Here is a 16,433-nt window from a genome sequence, read left to right as displayed (position 1 = left end):
CTGACAAAACCCATCATTAAACCGTATCTCTAAGCACTAGATCTACCCATCTTTTAAATACCTCCAGGGATGGTGACTCCACCACTGCCCTGGACAGCCTCTTCCAAGGCTTGGTAACCCTTTCCATGAAGAAATTTTTCCTAATATCCATCCTAAACCTCCCCTGGTGCAACTTGAGGCCGTTTTGTCTTGTCCTGTCGCCGTTCCTTAGGAGAAGAGACTGACCCCCCCTGGCTACACCCTCCTTTCAGGGAGTTGTAGAGAGCTAGAAGGTCTCCCCTCAGCCTCCTTTTCTCCAGGCTGAACACCCCCAGCTCCTTCAGCTGCTCCTCACAAGACTTGTGCTCCAGACCCCTCACCAGCTCCGTTGCCCTTCTCTGGACACGCTCCAACACCATCTCAATGTCTTTTTTGTCATGAGGGGCCCAAAACTGAACACAGCACTAGAGGTGGGGCCTCACTCCCCGAGTCCTCCTCACCACAATGTTCCTGATACAGGCCAGGATGCTGTTGGCCTTCTTGGCCACCTGGGCACACTGCTGGCTCATATTCAGCCAGCTGTCAACCAACACCTCCAGGTCCTTTTCTGCCAGGCAGCTCTCCAGCCACTCTTCCCCAGCCAGTAGCATTCATGGGGTTGTTGTGACCCATTAAAAAGAAACATCACAGTGACATAAAGTGACCCATTATTGGAAATGACCAGAAACACATTTGGAAACATGGAACACCACCATGTGAATATTGCTATCCTGTCTGATTAGGATTCAATTAATCTTCCAAGATACAGTTCAATAGTTTGCCAGCTCGACTTACCTCTTACAATGATGTTGGTGGACTTTTTTGCAGGGTTCCCAACATTGTTATTGGCGATGCAACTGTACGTGCCAGCATCTTCGGACGTGATGGCAGGTATGGTTAAAGTGCCGCCGTTCAGGACCGTCTTCTCGGGCAGGATGCCGGCAGACCTCACCCACGTCAGGCTGGGGGCTGGCTCCCCTCCTGTCGTCACGCAGACTAAGGTGATTGCTTCTCCGGGGTTCACCACTATCGGGTCATCCACGAGAAGCTTAATTGAAGGGGATGCTGCAAAACACAAGGGGAAGAGAAAGGTGTAGAAGGGCTACATCTGGGGTGTTGCCCAGACCTGACAACCACCCTCAAGCCAACTGAGATCTTCGCATAACTACGTGCCCTCTGGGAAGGGTGCTCCCCATCCTGATGTCCCCCCTGACACCACGTTTCCTTCTCCATCATCATCTTTCATCTTGCTGTCAAACTGCAGCTGAGGATTTATGGATGGACAACCCTGTGGCTGTGCTTGGGAAGTAATGTGTAGTGTATGGGACAGGTGCCAGCACACTGGATTTTAAACCCTGGAAGAAAGGAATTAGTAACAATCTTCTTATTTGGCACAGAAAGCATGTTGTTCTCTTCAAGCCAGATCCTACCCATTGAAAAGCAGCCCTCTTAATCCCCTCTGCCTCACCGCTGAACTCCTTGGGACTTGGCTGCCAACTGAGATGAATTTGTGGAGTTTGCGTTGGGTCTGTTGGGTCAAGAAGAGGCATCTCCCTTGGGTCAACATCTCCTTGTGCACAGAGAAACTAAATAATCAAGCACAGATGCTTTTTTTCCCCTGTATGTGTTGTGCAACCTGCAGCTCACAGCACCAGCAGACAGCGTGGCCATGGCTCCATCCCCTCACAGACATATGGGAGAGGTGACAACTTGGGTCCCTACTAATTTCCATACAATATCCAATGACTAGCTGAAGGGGCTTTCTTCCGGCAGGACCACCAAACTGGCCAAAATACATTGCAGCACAGGCTAATGGAAAGATGCCGCTGCTCTCAGAAAGGAGAAACACGTAATTAAATTTCATTCTCTCTTCTTTTCCATGAAATATCTGCATATGATATAAGAGACAGACATGCTTGGTATGAAGGGACAAGGCAGAGCAATTAATTTTAGATGCTGGAATTTAAAATCACAGTCTGAGCTGTGATGTCCCCTGTCATTTGCCTTGAGGGATCCACCCTTGCTGGGTTCAGATTTTTCTTGAAGGCAATACCCTAAACCGCATAAGTGATGAGTCAATAAATAAATACATATTGCTAGTACAGAAAAAGCAGCAATACTAAATAAACACAGGCATAAAGGTGAAGGATTGAAATTCTGGGCAAAGAATACCAGAAAGCGCGACAATAAAAAATGAGAGGAAATAAAAATGTTACATCCAAAAATCATATCACTATCCTCGTTGTTACTGAGATATATTCTTGTGTGTTCTGCTTTATATATGAATCTTCTTTCAATATTAAAGGAATACACACTAATCACTAAAGGCAAATACAGGAGTCAACTATAAAATAAGATTTTTCTTTAATTGAAGTTCGCCCAAGAGGAATTAGCTTTCTCTGCATTCAGGAGCTGGAGCCCACAAATGGGAAAGCACTTCATTTATACCTGTCCTAGCACAGAGAGAAGAGGCAACCACCAGCCGGGGAAACACTTTGAGAGAGCAGAGGTGTATAAGCAAAAGCCCCTTCTTCCAGCTCTTCTTGGCTTGGGACCCTGCAGATACTTCCCAGAATAAATTCCTGGGTTCGTGTAACCAAGTTAAAGGTGAAGAAACTGGGCGCATGGCTTAAAATACAGACAGAAAAAAAGTGTCAGTGTCTCTTTGCTCACCTCCTCTGACCTCATATTCTTTCAACAGTTAATGCATCCATCAGCTGATGGGCCCCTGGTTTGGGATTAAAGGTATGAAACCAGGCAGTATGTCCTGTTCCATGCTCAAGTAGATTTTGCTTGGGTGAAGGTGGCAGAAGTAGGGATCCAGGTACCTGCTGTGACCAGAACTGAGCTCCAGACCTGTAGGGTCACCACCAACCAGGGGGTCACGCTCAGCCAGTCCCTCTTTCTCTCGCCCTCCCTCCTGAGTTTAATGATTTTTCCTGAACGACTCTCTCTGCTCTCGCTAAACATCAAGTCATGAGACAGGGGAACAAGAGAACCACAAATAACACTTCCAAACTTAGAACAAAAGACGAAAGCTCCAAAATGTCAACCCAACCTGGTGGTGCTGTTCTCATAATGGCCTCATAATCCTCCAGATGAAAGTGGGGGGGGGAGGGGGGCCTGTGCCACCCTTCAGGTAGAGAGACAAAGAGAGTGGCTGACATGATAAAAATGCCATGATACATCCCTTTCATCACCGCACTCAAGACAGTAAGTACATGAAAATTATGGTTTGCATACAGCAATTTCTCTTTGCTTACACCACACGTTTCACTTGACTACAACCTATCCCGCTAGACAAACACAAACAAAAATTCAGCAAGATGCTCAACTGCTACCATTAAAAGCCTGATTTAAACCAAAGAACATTAAGACATTCAGAAGTGACGTTAAGGTGTCCAGCAAAAGAAACTCAGCGCAGCAAACAAAGGGTCAAATAGCAATTATGAATAGAATAGAAATCCACAGCAACAACTATTATTTTGACATTTCTCTGCTTGAAACCCTACACATAAGCTGCACCCTAGTGCAATGCACCAATAACACAGAACCTCTTATTTTCAGCTTTATGGTGGAACTGAAGATAGAATCGGGTCTGCCACACTGCTTGCCTGACTTATTGTCACCTGCACGTTACCAAATTCTGGCCTAGGAATGGAGAGACTGGAAGTTTCCTGGTGGTCACTTGGACTTTGTCCTTTGTGGAAAGGAATGAGGGTAAATCACAAGTTTAGTCTCCTGCTGGAAAACCTGTATTAAATGACTTGGGTTAACTAACGGCATGTAGTAGGGCTTCTGCAGACCTGCTTTACTGGATAGAATAATTTTATTTTTAGAAAATTTTTACTGGATAGAACATTATTTTACTGGAAGAAATGTTTCACTCTGAGGATAGCGAGACCCTGGCCCAGGTTGCCCAGAGAAGCTGCGGCTGCCCCATCCCTGGAGGGGTTCAAGGCCAGGTTGGATGGGGCTTTGAGCAACCGGGTCTGGTAGGGGGTGTCCCTGCCCATGGTGGGGGATTGGAACTCGATGGTCTTTAAGGTCCCTTCCAACCCTATCTATTTGACTCCATCCAGAAGTGCTTTCGCCTCCCAAACTGGAGGAACACATCGAGCTGCTCCCCACAGGATGCTGCAGCAAAGCAGCTGCAAATAGACTGGGATTTCCCCCCATACTGGGAATGCAAAGCTCTAGCAAAGAAAGAAGTAACGAAGGCACAATGACAAAACTCAATAGAATCAGAGAATTGTCCAGGTTGGAAGGGACCTTTCAGATCATCGAGTCCAACCATCAACCCAACACTGACAAAAACTACCACTAACCCATGTCTCTCAGCACCACGTCTGCCCATCTTTTAAATACCTCCAGGGATGGCGACTCCACCACTGCCCTGGGCAGCCTCTTCCAATGCTCGATAACTCTTTTGGTGAAGAAATGTTTCCTAATATCCATCTTAAACCTCCCCTGGCTCAACTTGAGGCCGTTTCCTCTTGTCCTATCCATGTGACAGTAGGGACAGCAAGCCCTGGTCTGGGCTGTTGAGGGTTGCTGCAGAATCTCTCTCTTCCCCAGATTTTCTGAGAAAACTTCTGTTTGACATAAAGTTTAGGACTAGTTTTCCCCTGAGCTCACTATCATGTGAGATCTCGCCCTGTTCTAGTTTCAACAACAGCAAGAGGTGCTGCCAAAAGGTGATTCCTCTTATCTACCTTGAGCTATCTTCTTGTAAGAATCTTCCCCTGTGGTATCCGTCTCTCTGCTGACTGCAGACGGAGCCTACGGATTAGTTTAATCTAGACAGGTAAGATGTAGATGGCAGGAGACGGGTGACATCGATCCTACCTTTTGGATGAGGATTTAGAAATGCATTGGGAGCCTACGGATGGGAATGGGCAGAAAGTGCCGCTTTTAACAATATACACGTGCCAACCTCACATTGATCCCAGTGTTTCGCAAATCCTCTTAGAGCCTTGCACTTTCAGAAAACTGAAATTTTGGCCTAATCCTCTCTCTAAAACGGATGTCTTTCCTCTTTTATTTATTTGTAAACTTTTGGGGCTAAATACCACATACAGCATAAATCTCAACTGTGCAATTCATCGCCACACTTTTTTTTTTGGGGTCCAGCATGATTAAAAAGCGGAGTGGACATTTATAAAGATGACAAGACGATCCAAAGCAATTATAATAGTTGATGATTATGCCAAAATATTGTTGAAAAATTATTAAAACTCATGCTTCAGGGCATAAAATGGTATCTTTTTCCGGACTGGGAGGGCAGACCATCACATATCTGTCTGGTGCACACTTTTTACGCACTCTTCTGAAATGTCTCCTGCTGGCTTTTGTTAAGGACAGACGTGAGATCTAGTCCCAAAGGATGATACACGTGTTTGTATGTTGGAACTTTGAATTTGTAAAGCATCTAGCGTGATTGAACCCCAAACTAGGAGATCCACGATGCAGTTCCAGCAGCTCAAGCTGTGATATTTGTTTAGAGAGCAGGAAATCACGGAACTGAGTCAGAAGGAAGAGGAAATAAAGACTTCTCCAAAAGTTCTGACTCTTAATAAAATGACACCAGTGTAAAAGCCAGTACATGCAATTGAGTATTCCTGGTACAAGTCCAAAATGTGCTGGTTTTGTCTTTATTATGTCTATTGCTTTGGGGAGTCAGGCTTCAGCCTCCAAGATAAAAGTGGTTTCCTGCAACGGCATCCACACCAACTGCGGGAGGAGAAACCCAAGTGAGAGCCAAGCTCCCTTCCACTTCTACAGCCCAGCCTGCTTTCCTGAAACAAACTGGAACCAGTACTGACATCCTGCCTGTTCACTTTCTGAAATGCACAGAAAGGCAACTGAAGCTTTTTGAGGCTTGTGAAGCCCCTTACATCCTTAGGACCAAGCTTTCATGTGGTCCCAACCGAGATCATTTGAGAAGACACATCTTGCAGTGACAGTAAGCAAGCAATTTGTGCCTCCGATCTCGATTTTATTGTTTAAGTTTTATGAAATTTAATTTCACCAAGCAAGGTACTTTGCTGGTGGCCATGTTTACACAGGGCTCTTCTTACATGAAAGGTGCTTTAAAATCAAAGGGCTTCAAAGCCCCCAGAACTCAGCAGGTAGATGTGCAATCAAAAGAAAAGATGCCCAACTGCACCGGCCCAGAATTTTCCTCTCCCAAACAGCTGACTCCACAGTTTCTGCTTAAAACTTGCAGAGATCCTGCAAAATTCCATGGAAAGGTTTAATTCAGAGATATATTCTATTATTTTCTACTGCTGTATTCTTCTGGATTTGGTTTTTGGATTCCATATTTTGGATTTGTCATTTATTTATTTCTGCTGCCCTCCTGCTTATTCATCTTCACTCTCCGAATTTTTTTAAACTAAACAGTCTGAAATTTTTCAGTTTTTAGCCCCAGAGCTCCATCTGCTCACACCATAAAACCCTGGGTCACAATTTGGGTCATGAAGACACGCTGACACACACACGCAGATACAGAACTTATATCCTCAATTTCATGCAGAGTTGAAAAGTGATGGATTTTATAGCTTTAAGTAATGTTCAGTACCAGTTTGGAAAATTAAGCATCAGAGGCAATACAACCGCACAATATCAAAACTGATGGAACCACAGGAGGTGCTCATGTAAGAAATCTTATGAATTTATACAGAATTCCTATTGCAACAAAAATGTCCCAGGCAAAAGGAGTCAATACCAAATGGAGTGTATTATCATCCCCAAAGCCACTTTCAAAGCTTCACCCTGGCTGAGATCTCTCTTAGATGACTCTCAGCCTTTGGGATTAACGAGACGAATGCTGGGCCACCCAAGTTTGGCAAACCAGGCATCTCCCAACCAGAACCTTCACCCCGGCACTGGCAGAGGCTCATCCAGGCAACCTGCCCGACGGAAACTTTCTTTCAACTCTCCGATAGGAATAATGAAATCCATTATCAAACAATAGCAAGCTTTGGTAAATATTTCCATGGGTGAGCGCATGGAACAAGCTTTCCAAACATCGTATTTGGGCATCGTTATGAGAACGGCTCAGTGTTTTCAAAAGAGCTCTGCGTCTTTACTGCCCTTTAGAAGCCGGGGTTTCCGAGCGCCAGGCCCACATTTGGAAGCCCTGGTTGGTTTGCCGGGGGACAAAGGCAGCCGCAGTGCCCCCGCGAGCGCGTCCCCACCAAGAACAAGGCGCTACTCACGAGGAGGGAAACGGTTCGGGTCCCCATTCATATTGCAGCTGCATCCTTTTTAAAGGGACTTCCATTCAGAAGCTTTCGTGTGCGAGTATCGCCTCTGCATCCAGTGTATTCCGTAGGAGCGTGGAGCCCGGCTGCGAGCTCAACAGCGCGTACGACAAAGTGGCTATTGGAAGGACACCGGGTCACAACACAGGGCCCTGGTAGTCCAGTCACTACAGAGAATTTAAATCAGAGCTGCATCAAGTTTTTTTACCTATTTTAACACGTGCACGCAAGACAATTTAGGCACTGATGATGTACAGATGGAGATTAATTATAAAATCTGGTTACCACATATACCAATATTCACAACGTAATAAAACACACTGGTTTTGATTAACAACTGGGGCAAAAGTTTCTCAGACCCAGCACAAAGCTAGCAGTCGTTAAGTCATCGTTAACACTCTTAAGATACAGGCTTAACAAGACCAGTTTACCAAGTGCCTGCGACAGAACAACCTAGCTGTGCATCCAAACGCTTCCAGATTAAACGGAGCTGCCACGGGATCACTGGAAACATCGTCTAATCAATGATCCCGAACAGATGTTCACTGAACTTGAAAGAAGCCGAGTCTCTCCTGCTGCCTGGGATGGGTGTCTGAGACAGATAACTCACTGGGAGGAAAAACATATCTGACATTGATGGAGTGTACAGAAAAAAAATCTGACGCCAACGTGAGCTATAATTACAGTGAGACAAATATACGTATTTAGACTGGGTATATGGAATCAAGAAAATGTCACAATTGGCTTTAGGGATTACTGGAAATGCAAAAGAAAACTAATACTTTAATAGCAATATCAAAGTAGAGGCAGAAAGTCATGTCCTTGACAACTCACTCATCTATGATGAATATAAATGCAAGTACATTATTTCCTCCAGTTTTGTGATTTATTTCATATGCAGAACTGAAGTAATAGAACATAATTGAATTATACTTCCATATATATATGTGTGTGTGTGTGCGCATCCGTTAAAATTTACAGCCATGATTTCTTGCAGGAATCCAATACATATACTCCTAACTACACACATTATGAATAGTCCCTTTCAAGTCAAAGCAATCAGAAAGAATATTTGAGGTCCCTACTGGGCTGGGAGCATCATTTCTCTACTTATTTACTCAGTAAAGTTCAAAATAGAATAGATTATAATCCCCAGCTGAGGTCCTGATTTTGAATTACAGGGTAAAAATAACTATTTATTGACTACACCACCACAGCACGTTGTGATATGGTAGGTCCTTTCTTTTCATCAATAGTCCTTAAAAAAAACAAACCAATGCCCACCCACCCCCCCAAAAAAACCCTAACCAAAGCAAAAAAAACCTCCAAAACTGAACACCAATGAAAATCACTTTTATACACCCATCCTCTCTGCTTTACCCTCCCCTGCTGCTACTGAGGGAACCTTCTGACTGGTCTTTGACAGTCCCACTTATTGGTCTCACCAAAGGGACAACTCTTCTAGGCGGAAAGTGCCAACATGTATTGAACAAGCCAGGACAAGACACTCCAGTGGGCCAAAGTGTTGAGCAAACATGCACCTACATGTGCCAGCAGGTCACTTGCTCTCTCAGGAGATGAAAACTTAGCTGTGGACTCTGCTGGGAAGGGGCAAGGCTTTCCCAAGGAAGGTTCAACTTTTGTCCTGGCAATGTGTTCTCCAACAAAGCCAAGGGAGAAACAGTATGCACAGACACTTAGGATCATAGAATTGTCTAGGTTGGAAGGGACTTTTAAGATCATCTAGTCCAACCATCAACGTAACTCTGACAAAAACAAAAAAACACATCACAAAACCATGTCTCTAAGCACTATGTCAACCTGTCTTTTGAATACCTCCAGGGATGGTGCCTCAACCACTGCCCTGGGCAGCCCATTCCAAGGCTTAATAACCCTTTCAGTGTAAAAATTTTTCCTAATATCCAGTCTGAACCTCAAACACGAGCTCTTTTCAGGCTTAGGAGCAGAATTCATCACAGACTCACAGGATGGTTGAGGTTGGAAGCATCTCTGGAGGTCATCTGGTCCAACCCCCTAAGAGAGATGCTCCAGGCCCCTCATCATCTTTGTAGCCCTCTACCCGGGCAGAGGTTAAAAAAAAAAAACACCTCATTTTTTCAGTTTCCCTTAAGCCTGTCATCAAAATAAAGAGGTTTAAAAGTTGAGTAAAGCTCAAGATCATTGTGTCTAGGCATGCTATCTAGAATGGAAAATTATGAGGTTGCAGGGGAAGCAGAGAGGAGAGTTACAGGAAAGAAATAAAGCAAAGAATGAGATTATATTTCAGAAGGCCCATTTTCAGCTGGACTCTGCTGTTGTATGTTCACATGCATGTGAACAAGCCTGGAGCACCAGCCCAGGTATCTGTAGCCCAATCCCTCTATTCTCAATAGCCTTTTTTTTTTTTTTTTTCCCCCCTCCTCCAACTTTTTCCTGAAATCCTCTGTTTTTTGAACCAATGGGGACGGCAGCTTCGATGACTCATCTTCTTTATTCCCCGATTTGCCTGGCTGCTTTTTTTTTTTTCCATCCAGCGGCAGCGCTTTGATGACTCCCGCTCTGCCGGCGCTGCCGCTGGGGCACAGATGTGGCATTGATGGCTGCCAGCGGGAAGGAAGGGAGGCGGATCCCTTGGCTATTCAGAGCACTTCCTCGCTGGTTACGCTCTGGAGACCGACAATAGCTCTCGGCTCCCACACTGTAGGGACCATTCACTCTGGGGACACTTCATCAAGAGGCTGAGGAGGGGAAGGCAGGATCCTCCCCTTCAGCAGCAGGGCGGTGTTGAATCAGCTTAAGCCGATCGCGAAACCAGGTCCCCTTCGTCGCTATATTGAGACGCCGGGTTGTACACTGCAGGCTGAAATTCATCTCGGCTAATTTTACGGAATCATGGAATTGTCAGAGTTGGAAGGGACCTCTAGAGATCATCTAGTCCAACTCCCCTGCTAAAGCAGGGTTGCCCAGAGCACATCACTCAGGGCTGCATCCAGGCAGGTCTTGAAGATCTCCAGAGAAGGGGACTCCACGCCCTCCCTGGGCAGCCTGTTCCAGGGCTCTGCCACCCTCACAGGAAAGAAGTTTCTCCTCATATTTAAATGGAACTTCCTATGTTCCAGCTAGTGCCCGTTGCCCCTCGTCCTGTAACCACTGAGGAGAGTCCAGCTCCATCATCCTTCAACCCACCCTTTAGGTAAACCACCCGAAAAGTCAGGCATGCAACTGTCCTGGGTTGAGAGACACAGGACTAACTTTTCTTCTAATGCTGGGAAAACTGCACTTTTAGAAGACTCTAGTGTCTGAATTTCTGAAAATATTTACTTTACAGCCAGCCAGGCTCTGTGGGATTCAAGGTTTTAGTGTTTTCGAGCCTTGCCAGGTGCAGGGACAAGGAGGAGCAAGACCTGGGCATTTGGCCCAGGCTGGCCAACAGGAGTATTTCATACTGTGAACGTCACATCCAATACAAATTAGAAAAGTTTGCTGCGTGGCGCTCTCTCTCCCTGATGGCGGCGGGTCCAGACAACTCCTCACCCCGGTGCCGGAGCCCTGAGCCCTTCCCTTCCTTCTGAAGCCATTGCGCTCCCAGTGTCCGCCATGTGCTGTCCCTGCTGGGAGTGCACAGCTTCTGCTGAGAGAATGGTCTGAGTATAATTCCTGTATATCTTATAGCAGTATTGGGATTAATACTGGTTCTTTAGTATTTTTGTTAATTATTTAGTCTTAGTCTATTAAATCTATTTATATTTCAACCCTTGGGTTTCTTTGTGTTCCCTGATCCCCTTTTCCGGGTGGGGAGGGGTCATCGGGTGAGAGAATAATTGTCCAACGACGATCAATTGTTATGGGTTCTATCAAACCGTAACAGCAACCCGAGGTTGTGTATCTCGATGAGGTACAAGCGCCCCCAGAGCACAATTCCTGCTCTCTGAAAATAGACGGGATGAATTGCTCATTCAGAGCCACCTCTCTCCACCGAGTCCAGTGCTCCCGGAACAACCGGTTTGCTGCAGACAACCAAGCTTTCAGGCTGCTGGTTAAGGAGAGACAAATACAGTCTTGCAACAGTCGCCCACGCAATTAGCGGATTAGGAATGACTAGCTAATGAGGAGCTGCAGAAAAAGGACCCTCAGGGTTACGTGGCTGGAAATCTGGGACCGGAGCAAACAGTAGCAAGATTTGGAGAGGGTACAGCAGAGGCTACAAAGATGATGAGGGACCTGGAGCATTTCCCTTACAAGGAGAGGCTGAGGGACTTGGGTCTCTTTAGTCTGGAGAACAGAAGGCTGAGGGGGGATCTGATCAACACCTATAACTACTTAAAGGGAGGGTGTCAGGAGGATGGGGCCAGTCTTTTTTCAGTGGTGCCCAGGGACAGGACAAGAGGGAACGGGCACAAACTTGAACAGAGGAAATTCCATCTAAACATGAGGAACTTCTTTCCTGTGAGGGTGGCAGAGCCCTGGAAGAGGCTGCCCAGGGAGGTGGTGGAGTCTCCATCTCTGGAGACATTCAAACCCCACCTGGACACGTTCCTGTGCAACCTGCTCTGGGTGGACCTGCTTTGGCAGGGGGTTGGACAAGATGGTCTCCAGAGGTCCCTTCCAACCCCATACCATTCTATGATTCTATGTGCTTGGGAAAAGGGATGCACGAAGAACTTTGTTGGGAAACATATGGAACATCCACATCTGGTAGGAGCCAGAACCGGATCAATCTGATTTTTTCTTAGGTACAGCAAGGATGTAGTGAGGCAAGAAGAACGGGGAACGTAGACAGAAAGTACAGAGATCATGACTCATTGTGACACCCACCCTCGCAGCTGCTCCTCTTCCAACAGCATGGGTTCAAAATTGTCAGGGTTCCTCCTCCTTGTCAGAATAACCCCTTGATTTTGTTGCAGAGCAGCTGCATTTGGTTCTACAACTCCTGCTTGCATTAACTTACCCAAATTAACTTCTACGTGCTGATTTTAAAGGGACTCGGTCTACTAAAAACAAACGAGAGCTGCAAAATTAATCCCTTTGCTGTTCTTCCTCACATCTTGACTTCTATTTCTGCTCCTGCCGCTCACCAGCAATCTGCTAGCAGGCGAATCGCTTCACAGTGTTTCTGCTTGCCTTCAAATTTCTCATCTGCTTGGATAATAAATTCACAGAATAATAGCTGTCTTTAGATACAAAGCGGGTCTGGGCTCAACAAGTGCCTCTACCTGCTGCTGCACAATATTACTGCTAATTGTCAGCTTGGGCTTCAGCATATGCATGGTCACATGCTGCTGAGATGATCTCAGCTTCTCATTACAACATCCACTTTAGGGGTGGGTTTTTTGGTATTTTAAACTAGTCTGCACTGGAACAAAGCAATCCGTGGGTCTGAAAAGTGATGCCGAGGCACTGGAAATCCTGTGGCACCTACAGGGGTGGGATGGTGGGGCTCAGGTTCCAAAACGACACAGACATAATTAACACACTGCTGTTGCACGAAGCGGGTGTGAGTGTACATAATTACACCTACATGGAACACTTCAAACCTGCATCATGTCCACAGTATACTGATGACTACACGTTCATCTGATGGCATCAGCTTAATTACCTCTCTAACTATTCAAGGAGAAGTATGCAGAAAGTTTCCTCCAGAACAGTAATTGATCGTTACTCTGGTGATGCCACGACACGCAATCAAATAATCAGCATGATGGAGGAAGCACAGAAAACAAAAGGGTTGCAGGGACAAGCTGGTGGGAAGCACTGAACAGAAACCAGAGCGACTCACCTGAAGACATGCCTGGTGTTCCTCAAATTGGCTTCTCAGCTTTGATGTGTGCACAGGAATATAGAATCATAGAATACTGTGGGTTGGAAGGGACCTTAAAGATCATCCAGTGCCACCCCCTGCCCTGGGCAGGGACACCTCCCACCAGACCAGGGTGCTCCAAGCCCCCTCCAACCTGGCCTTGAACCCCTCCAGGGATGGGGCAGCCACAGCTTCTCTGGGCAACCTGGGCCAGGGTCTCACCACCCTCACACAGCAAAGAATTTCTTCCCCAGATCTCATCTCAATCTCCCCTCTTTCAGTTTAAAACCCTTCCCCCTCGTCCTATGGCTCCTCTCCCTCATCAAGAGTCCCTCCCCAGCTTTCCTGGAGCCCCTTTATGGACTGGAAGGGGCTCTAAGGTCTCCCCAGAGCTTTCTCTTCTCCAGGCTGAACCCCCCCAACTCTCTCAGCCTGGCAAAGAAGTCCCACTGCCCATCACCATGGGGTGGCAATCAATCCAGGCCAGCCAGGAGCCAAGGTTGTTCCCAGCCACCCTGTGCACTCCATCTCCATCGATCCCGGTGAATGGCAAACCACCACAGGCAGATGGTCCACCAACCCTCGCAAACCCCAACTGGTTGCTGGGAGAGCTGATGTCCCCTAAGCAACCCAAGCTGGAACGCACATCCATGGCAGGGAAAAACCTTACCAGATGTGCTCACAAGTCAATCAATGAAACGCAGCCCGAAAAATCATGCAACAGTCCCCGAGTCCTGCCATAAAATCCTGAAGCCAGCACAGAAAATCACTGCTGGAACGTGAAGGAGTCCCACAGCTGCTGTCCACTGCGGTTATTCCCCTTAGTCACCTCTCTCACCACTAACAGCCAAGTTCCACAAAAACTTCTCACAGCCGTTGTGCTTATAGAGCTGATAAATACAGAATAGCCAAATTGCCAGTAATTTTACATTAAGAACACATAATTTGCAGCTGACCTTAAATTCACTTGTAGTTGCACTAAATACAACAAACATGGTGCATATTTGTCACCGTACAGACACTTCTATTTGTCTCTACTCTGTTTTCATTTGATAGGCATCTCCACCACATGCCTTCAGCATTAAACCAGTAACAGATGGACACCAGGACAGCTCTACACCGAAACAGAGCATCAGGTTCAGGCTCTGATTTTCATTACTTTGGATTTATCCTGGATTACTTCGGATTTACAATTTATACTTCTATGAAGTTACACCAGGTGAAGTTCTACCAAAGAACTTCTATATCAGATGAAGTCATACCAAACGAGAAAAGTTTTGTCTCAGAGTCAGACACATCAGTCATTGTCTTTAATGAGTTGTTGCAGTAATTACTATACGCATTTAATCTTGCCCTTGATGATGGTTGCCACCAAGCTCTTCATGAGAAAGTGTGAATCTTTATCATTTTTCAGGCTTGTTTACTTTGGAAATTACTCCAGAAGAGCAGTTCCTGTTAGTGTATCAAGACACCCTTCTCCACAAATAAACATGACAAGTGTAAGGTGAAAATAATTCATTCTTGTTGCAAAATTAGATCACAATCACTTTTCCTCGGAATAGTTATGTTTTTTGATGTTCCCCCATCCTCACACACTTCTGTTGCAGATGAGGTCCAACAGCCAGCGATGGGAGCAGTAACAGCTCTCATCCTTTGTCCTCATGGATGAAGGTGGAGGAGTTACTACCCATGCTGAGCGTAAAACTGCTCCCACCTACCCCTCTCCATGGCAGACACCAATTCACATCTCTCGTGGTATGAAATCAGAGCAACTAATGAAGGACAAACCACACATTACGATTTTTTTTTTTTTTTTTTCCCTGGCAAAATTAACGAGAGAACAGATTAAGGGATTCCAGATCATTTTGCCAGATACCTTCGGAGCTGGCTGTAATTCCCCTGCTGCCAGTGGCAGCTTTAAAGCTGAGCTGTGAATTTGCTTTGCAGTGGGTTGTGTGCGGTAATGGCACACGCCACCGTTTTGAAGTCCCTGCTGTCAAATCAGAAATTCAGAAAAAGCTGAAGGCAACTCCTCGGAATAACGCCGCGAGGACAGAAATAATGTGAAATGTGCAAGTGCAAATAAAATTCATAGTTCATCTTAGATGCACTCAGCATGTTAATGACTCCACTGTTTTGTTCATTTGCTACCTGTTTTCACTGCCCCGAGGCACACGCTATTAAGGCGTAACCCAGCATAATCTGACCTGAAGTCTTCAAATGTTACAACATTTGCCGCAGAACTGTTCTCCAGAAAACACTTCTCTGAAATTTCTAATTATTTAGAAATCTAGGCTGAAGACACTGCCATTGGATTTATAAACCATTTCTCTGCCAATCCTGGTGAAAGACCCTTTAAGAGACTTAAAATCTGTAATTCCCACCCTCCTGGAAACCAGCATTCCCAACTGCACTTCTTGGGAGCAACCACTGGCAGGAGGCTCTCGAGATCCATAGCACTGACACAAGCATAAAGAGAGAGGGATTTACAGCTGACTGCTTGCTCAGTCAGGGACAAGTCCAAAGACAAGAGCAAAGGCACAAGAAATGCCAGAACACCGAGGCAGGTTGGTCAGAGACAGATAAAACGTTTCAACTCAACTGCTTCAATATTTTCATTTGAACCAATTAAATCTGAAACAACACACTTGTTTAAATCAATGTAAGGAATCAATGTTTAAATCGATGCAAGAATCTTTCAAATCAATCATATAAAATCAATCATTTGAATCAATATAAGAATATAGAAAGGTTGTTTTTTCCTAAAATATTTTGTTGACTAAAAATAATTAGTTTTCAACAAAGCACTGAGAAAAGTATTTGAGTATTTGTTTTCACTCTACGCCCAGACTTGACTGAAAAGCCCCTTCCCTCTTACCTTCCTGCAGCATCTGCTCTGAAGTCTACCCATAACAATGAACCTCCCTGACACTGGGGAGAAATGCAAATCCCGACATCAAATCCAGAGAGTGATAAATAGAGAGCAATAAAACAAAGCTCTTCTTCAAATTCTAACTTTGGGGGTGTTGGTTGATGAGAAGCTCAACATGCCCCAGCAACGTGCACCAGCAGCCCACAAAGCCCCCCTCACCCTGGGCTGCATCCCCAGCAGCGTGGCCAGCAGGGAGAGGGGGAGGATTCTGCCCCTCTGCTCTGGGGAGACACCCCCCCAGTGCTGCCTCCAGCTCTGGGGCCAACAACAGCAGAAGGACATGGAGCTGTTGGAGCGGGGCCAGAGGAGGCCACGGAGATGCTGGGAGGGCTGGAGCCCCTCTGCTGTGAGGACAGGCTGAGAGAGTTGGGGGGGTTCAGCCTGGAGAAGAGAAGGCTCTGGGGAGACCTTAGAGCCC

At 45.9% G+C, this 16,433-nt stretch overlaps 1 protein-coding gene across 1 annotated transcript in view; it reads right to left on the bottom strand.

Moving 5' to 3' along the window:
* MDGA2 (MAM domain containing glycosylphosphatidylinositol anchor 2) overlaps positions 1-16,433 on the bottom strand; it is a 361,261-nt gene that overhangs the window by 154,364 nt on the left and 190,464 nt on the right. The window contains exon 8 of the mRNA XM_074149599.1: positions 814-1,083. Within this exon, the coding sequence (XP_074005700.1) occupies positions 814-1,083 (270 nt within the window). The remainder of the gene's footprint in view (positions 1-813; positions 1,084-16,433) is intronic.

This window comes from Numenius arquata, chromosome 6, assembly GCF_964106895.1.
Source record: "Numenius arquata chromosome 6, bNumArq3.hap1.1, whole genome shotgun sequence".
In the NCBI taxonomy this organism is placed as follows: Eukaryota; Metazoa; Chordata; class Aves; order Charadriiformes; family Scolopacidae; genus Numenius; species Numenius arquata.
Note: the sequence above shows the minus strand (reverse complement) of the source record. Positions and strands in the feature narration are given on the sequence as shown.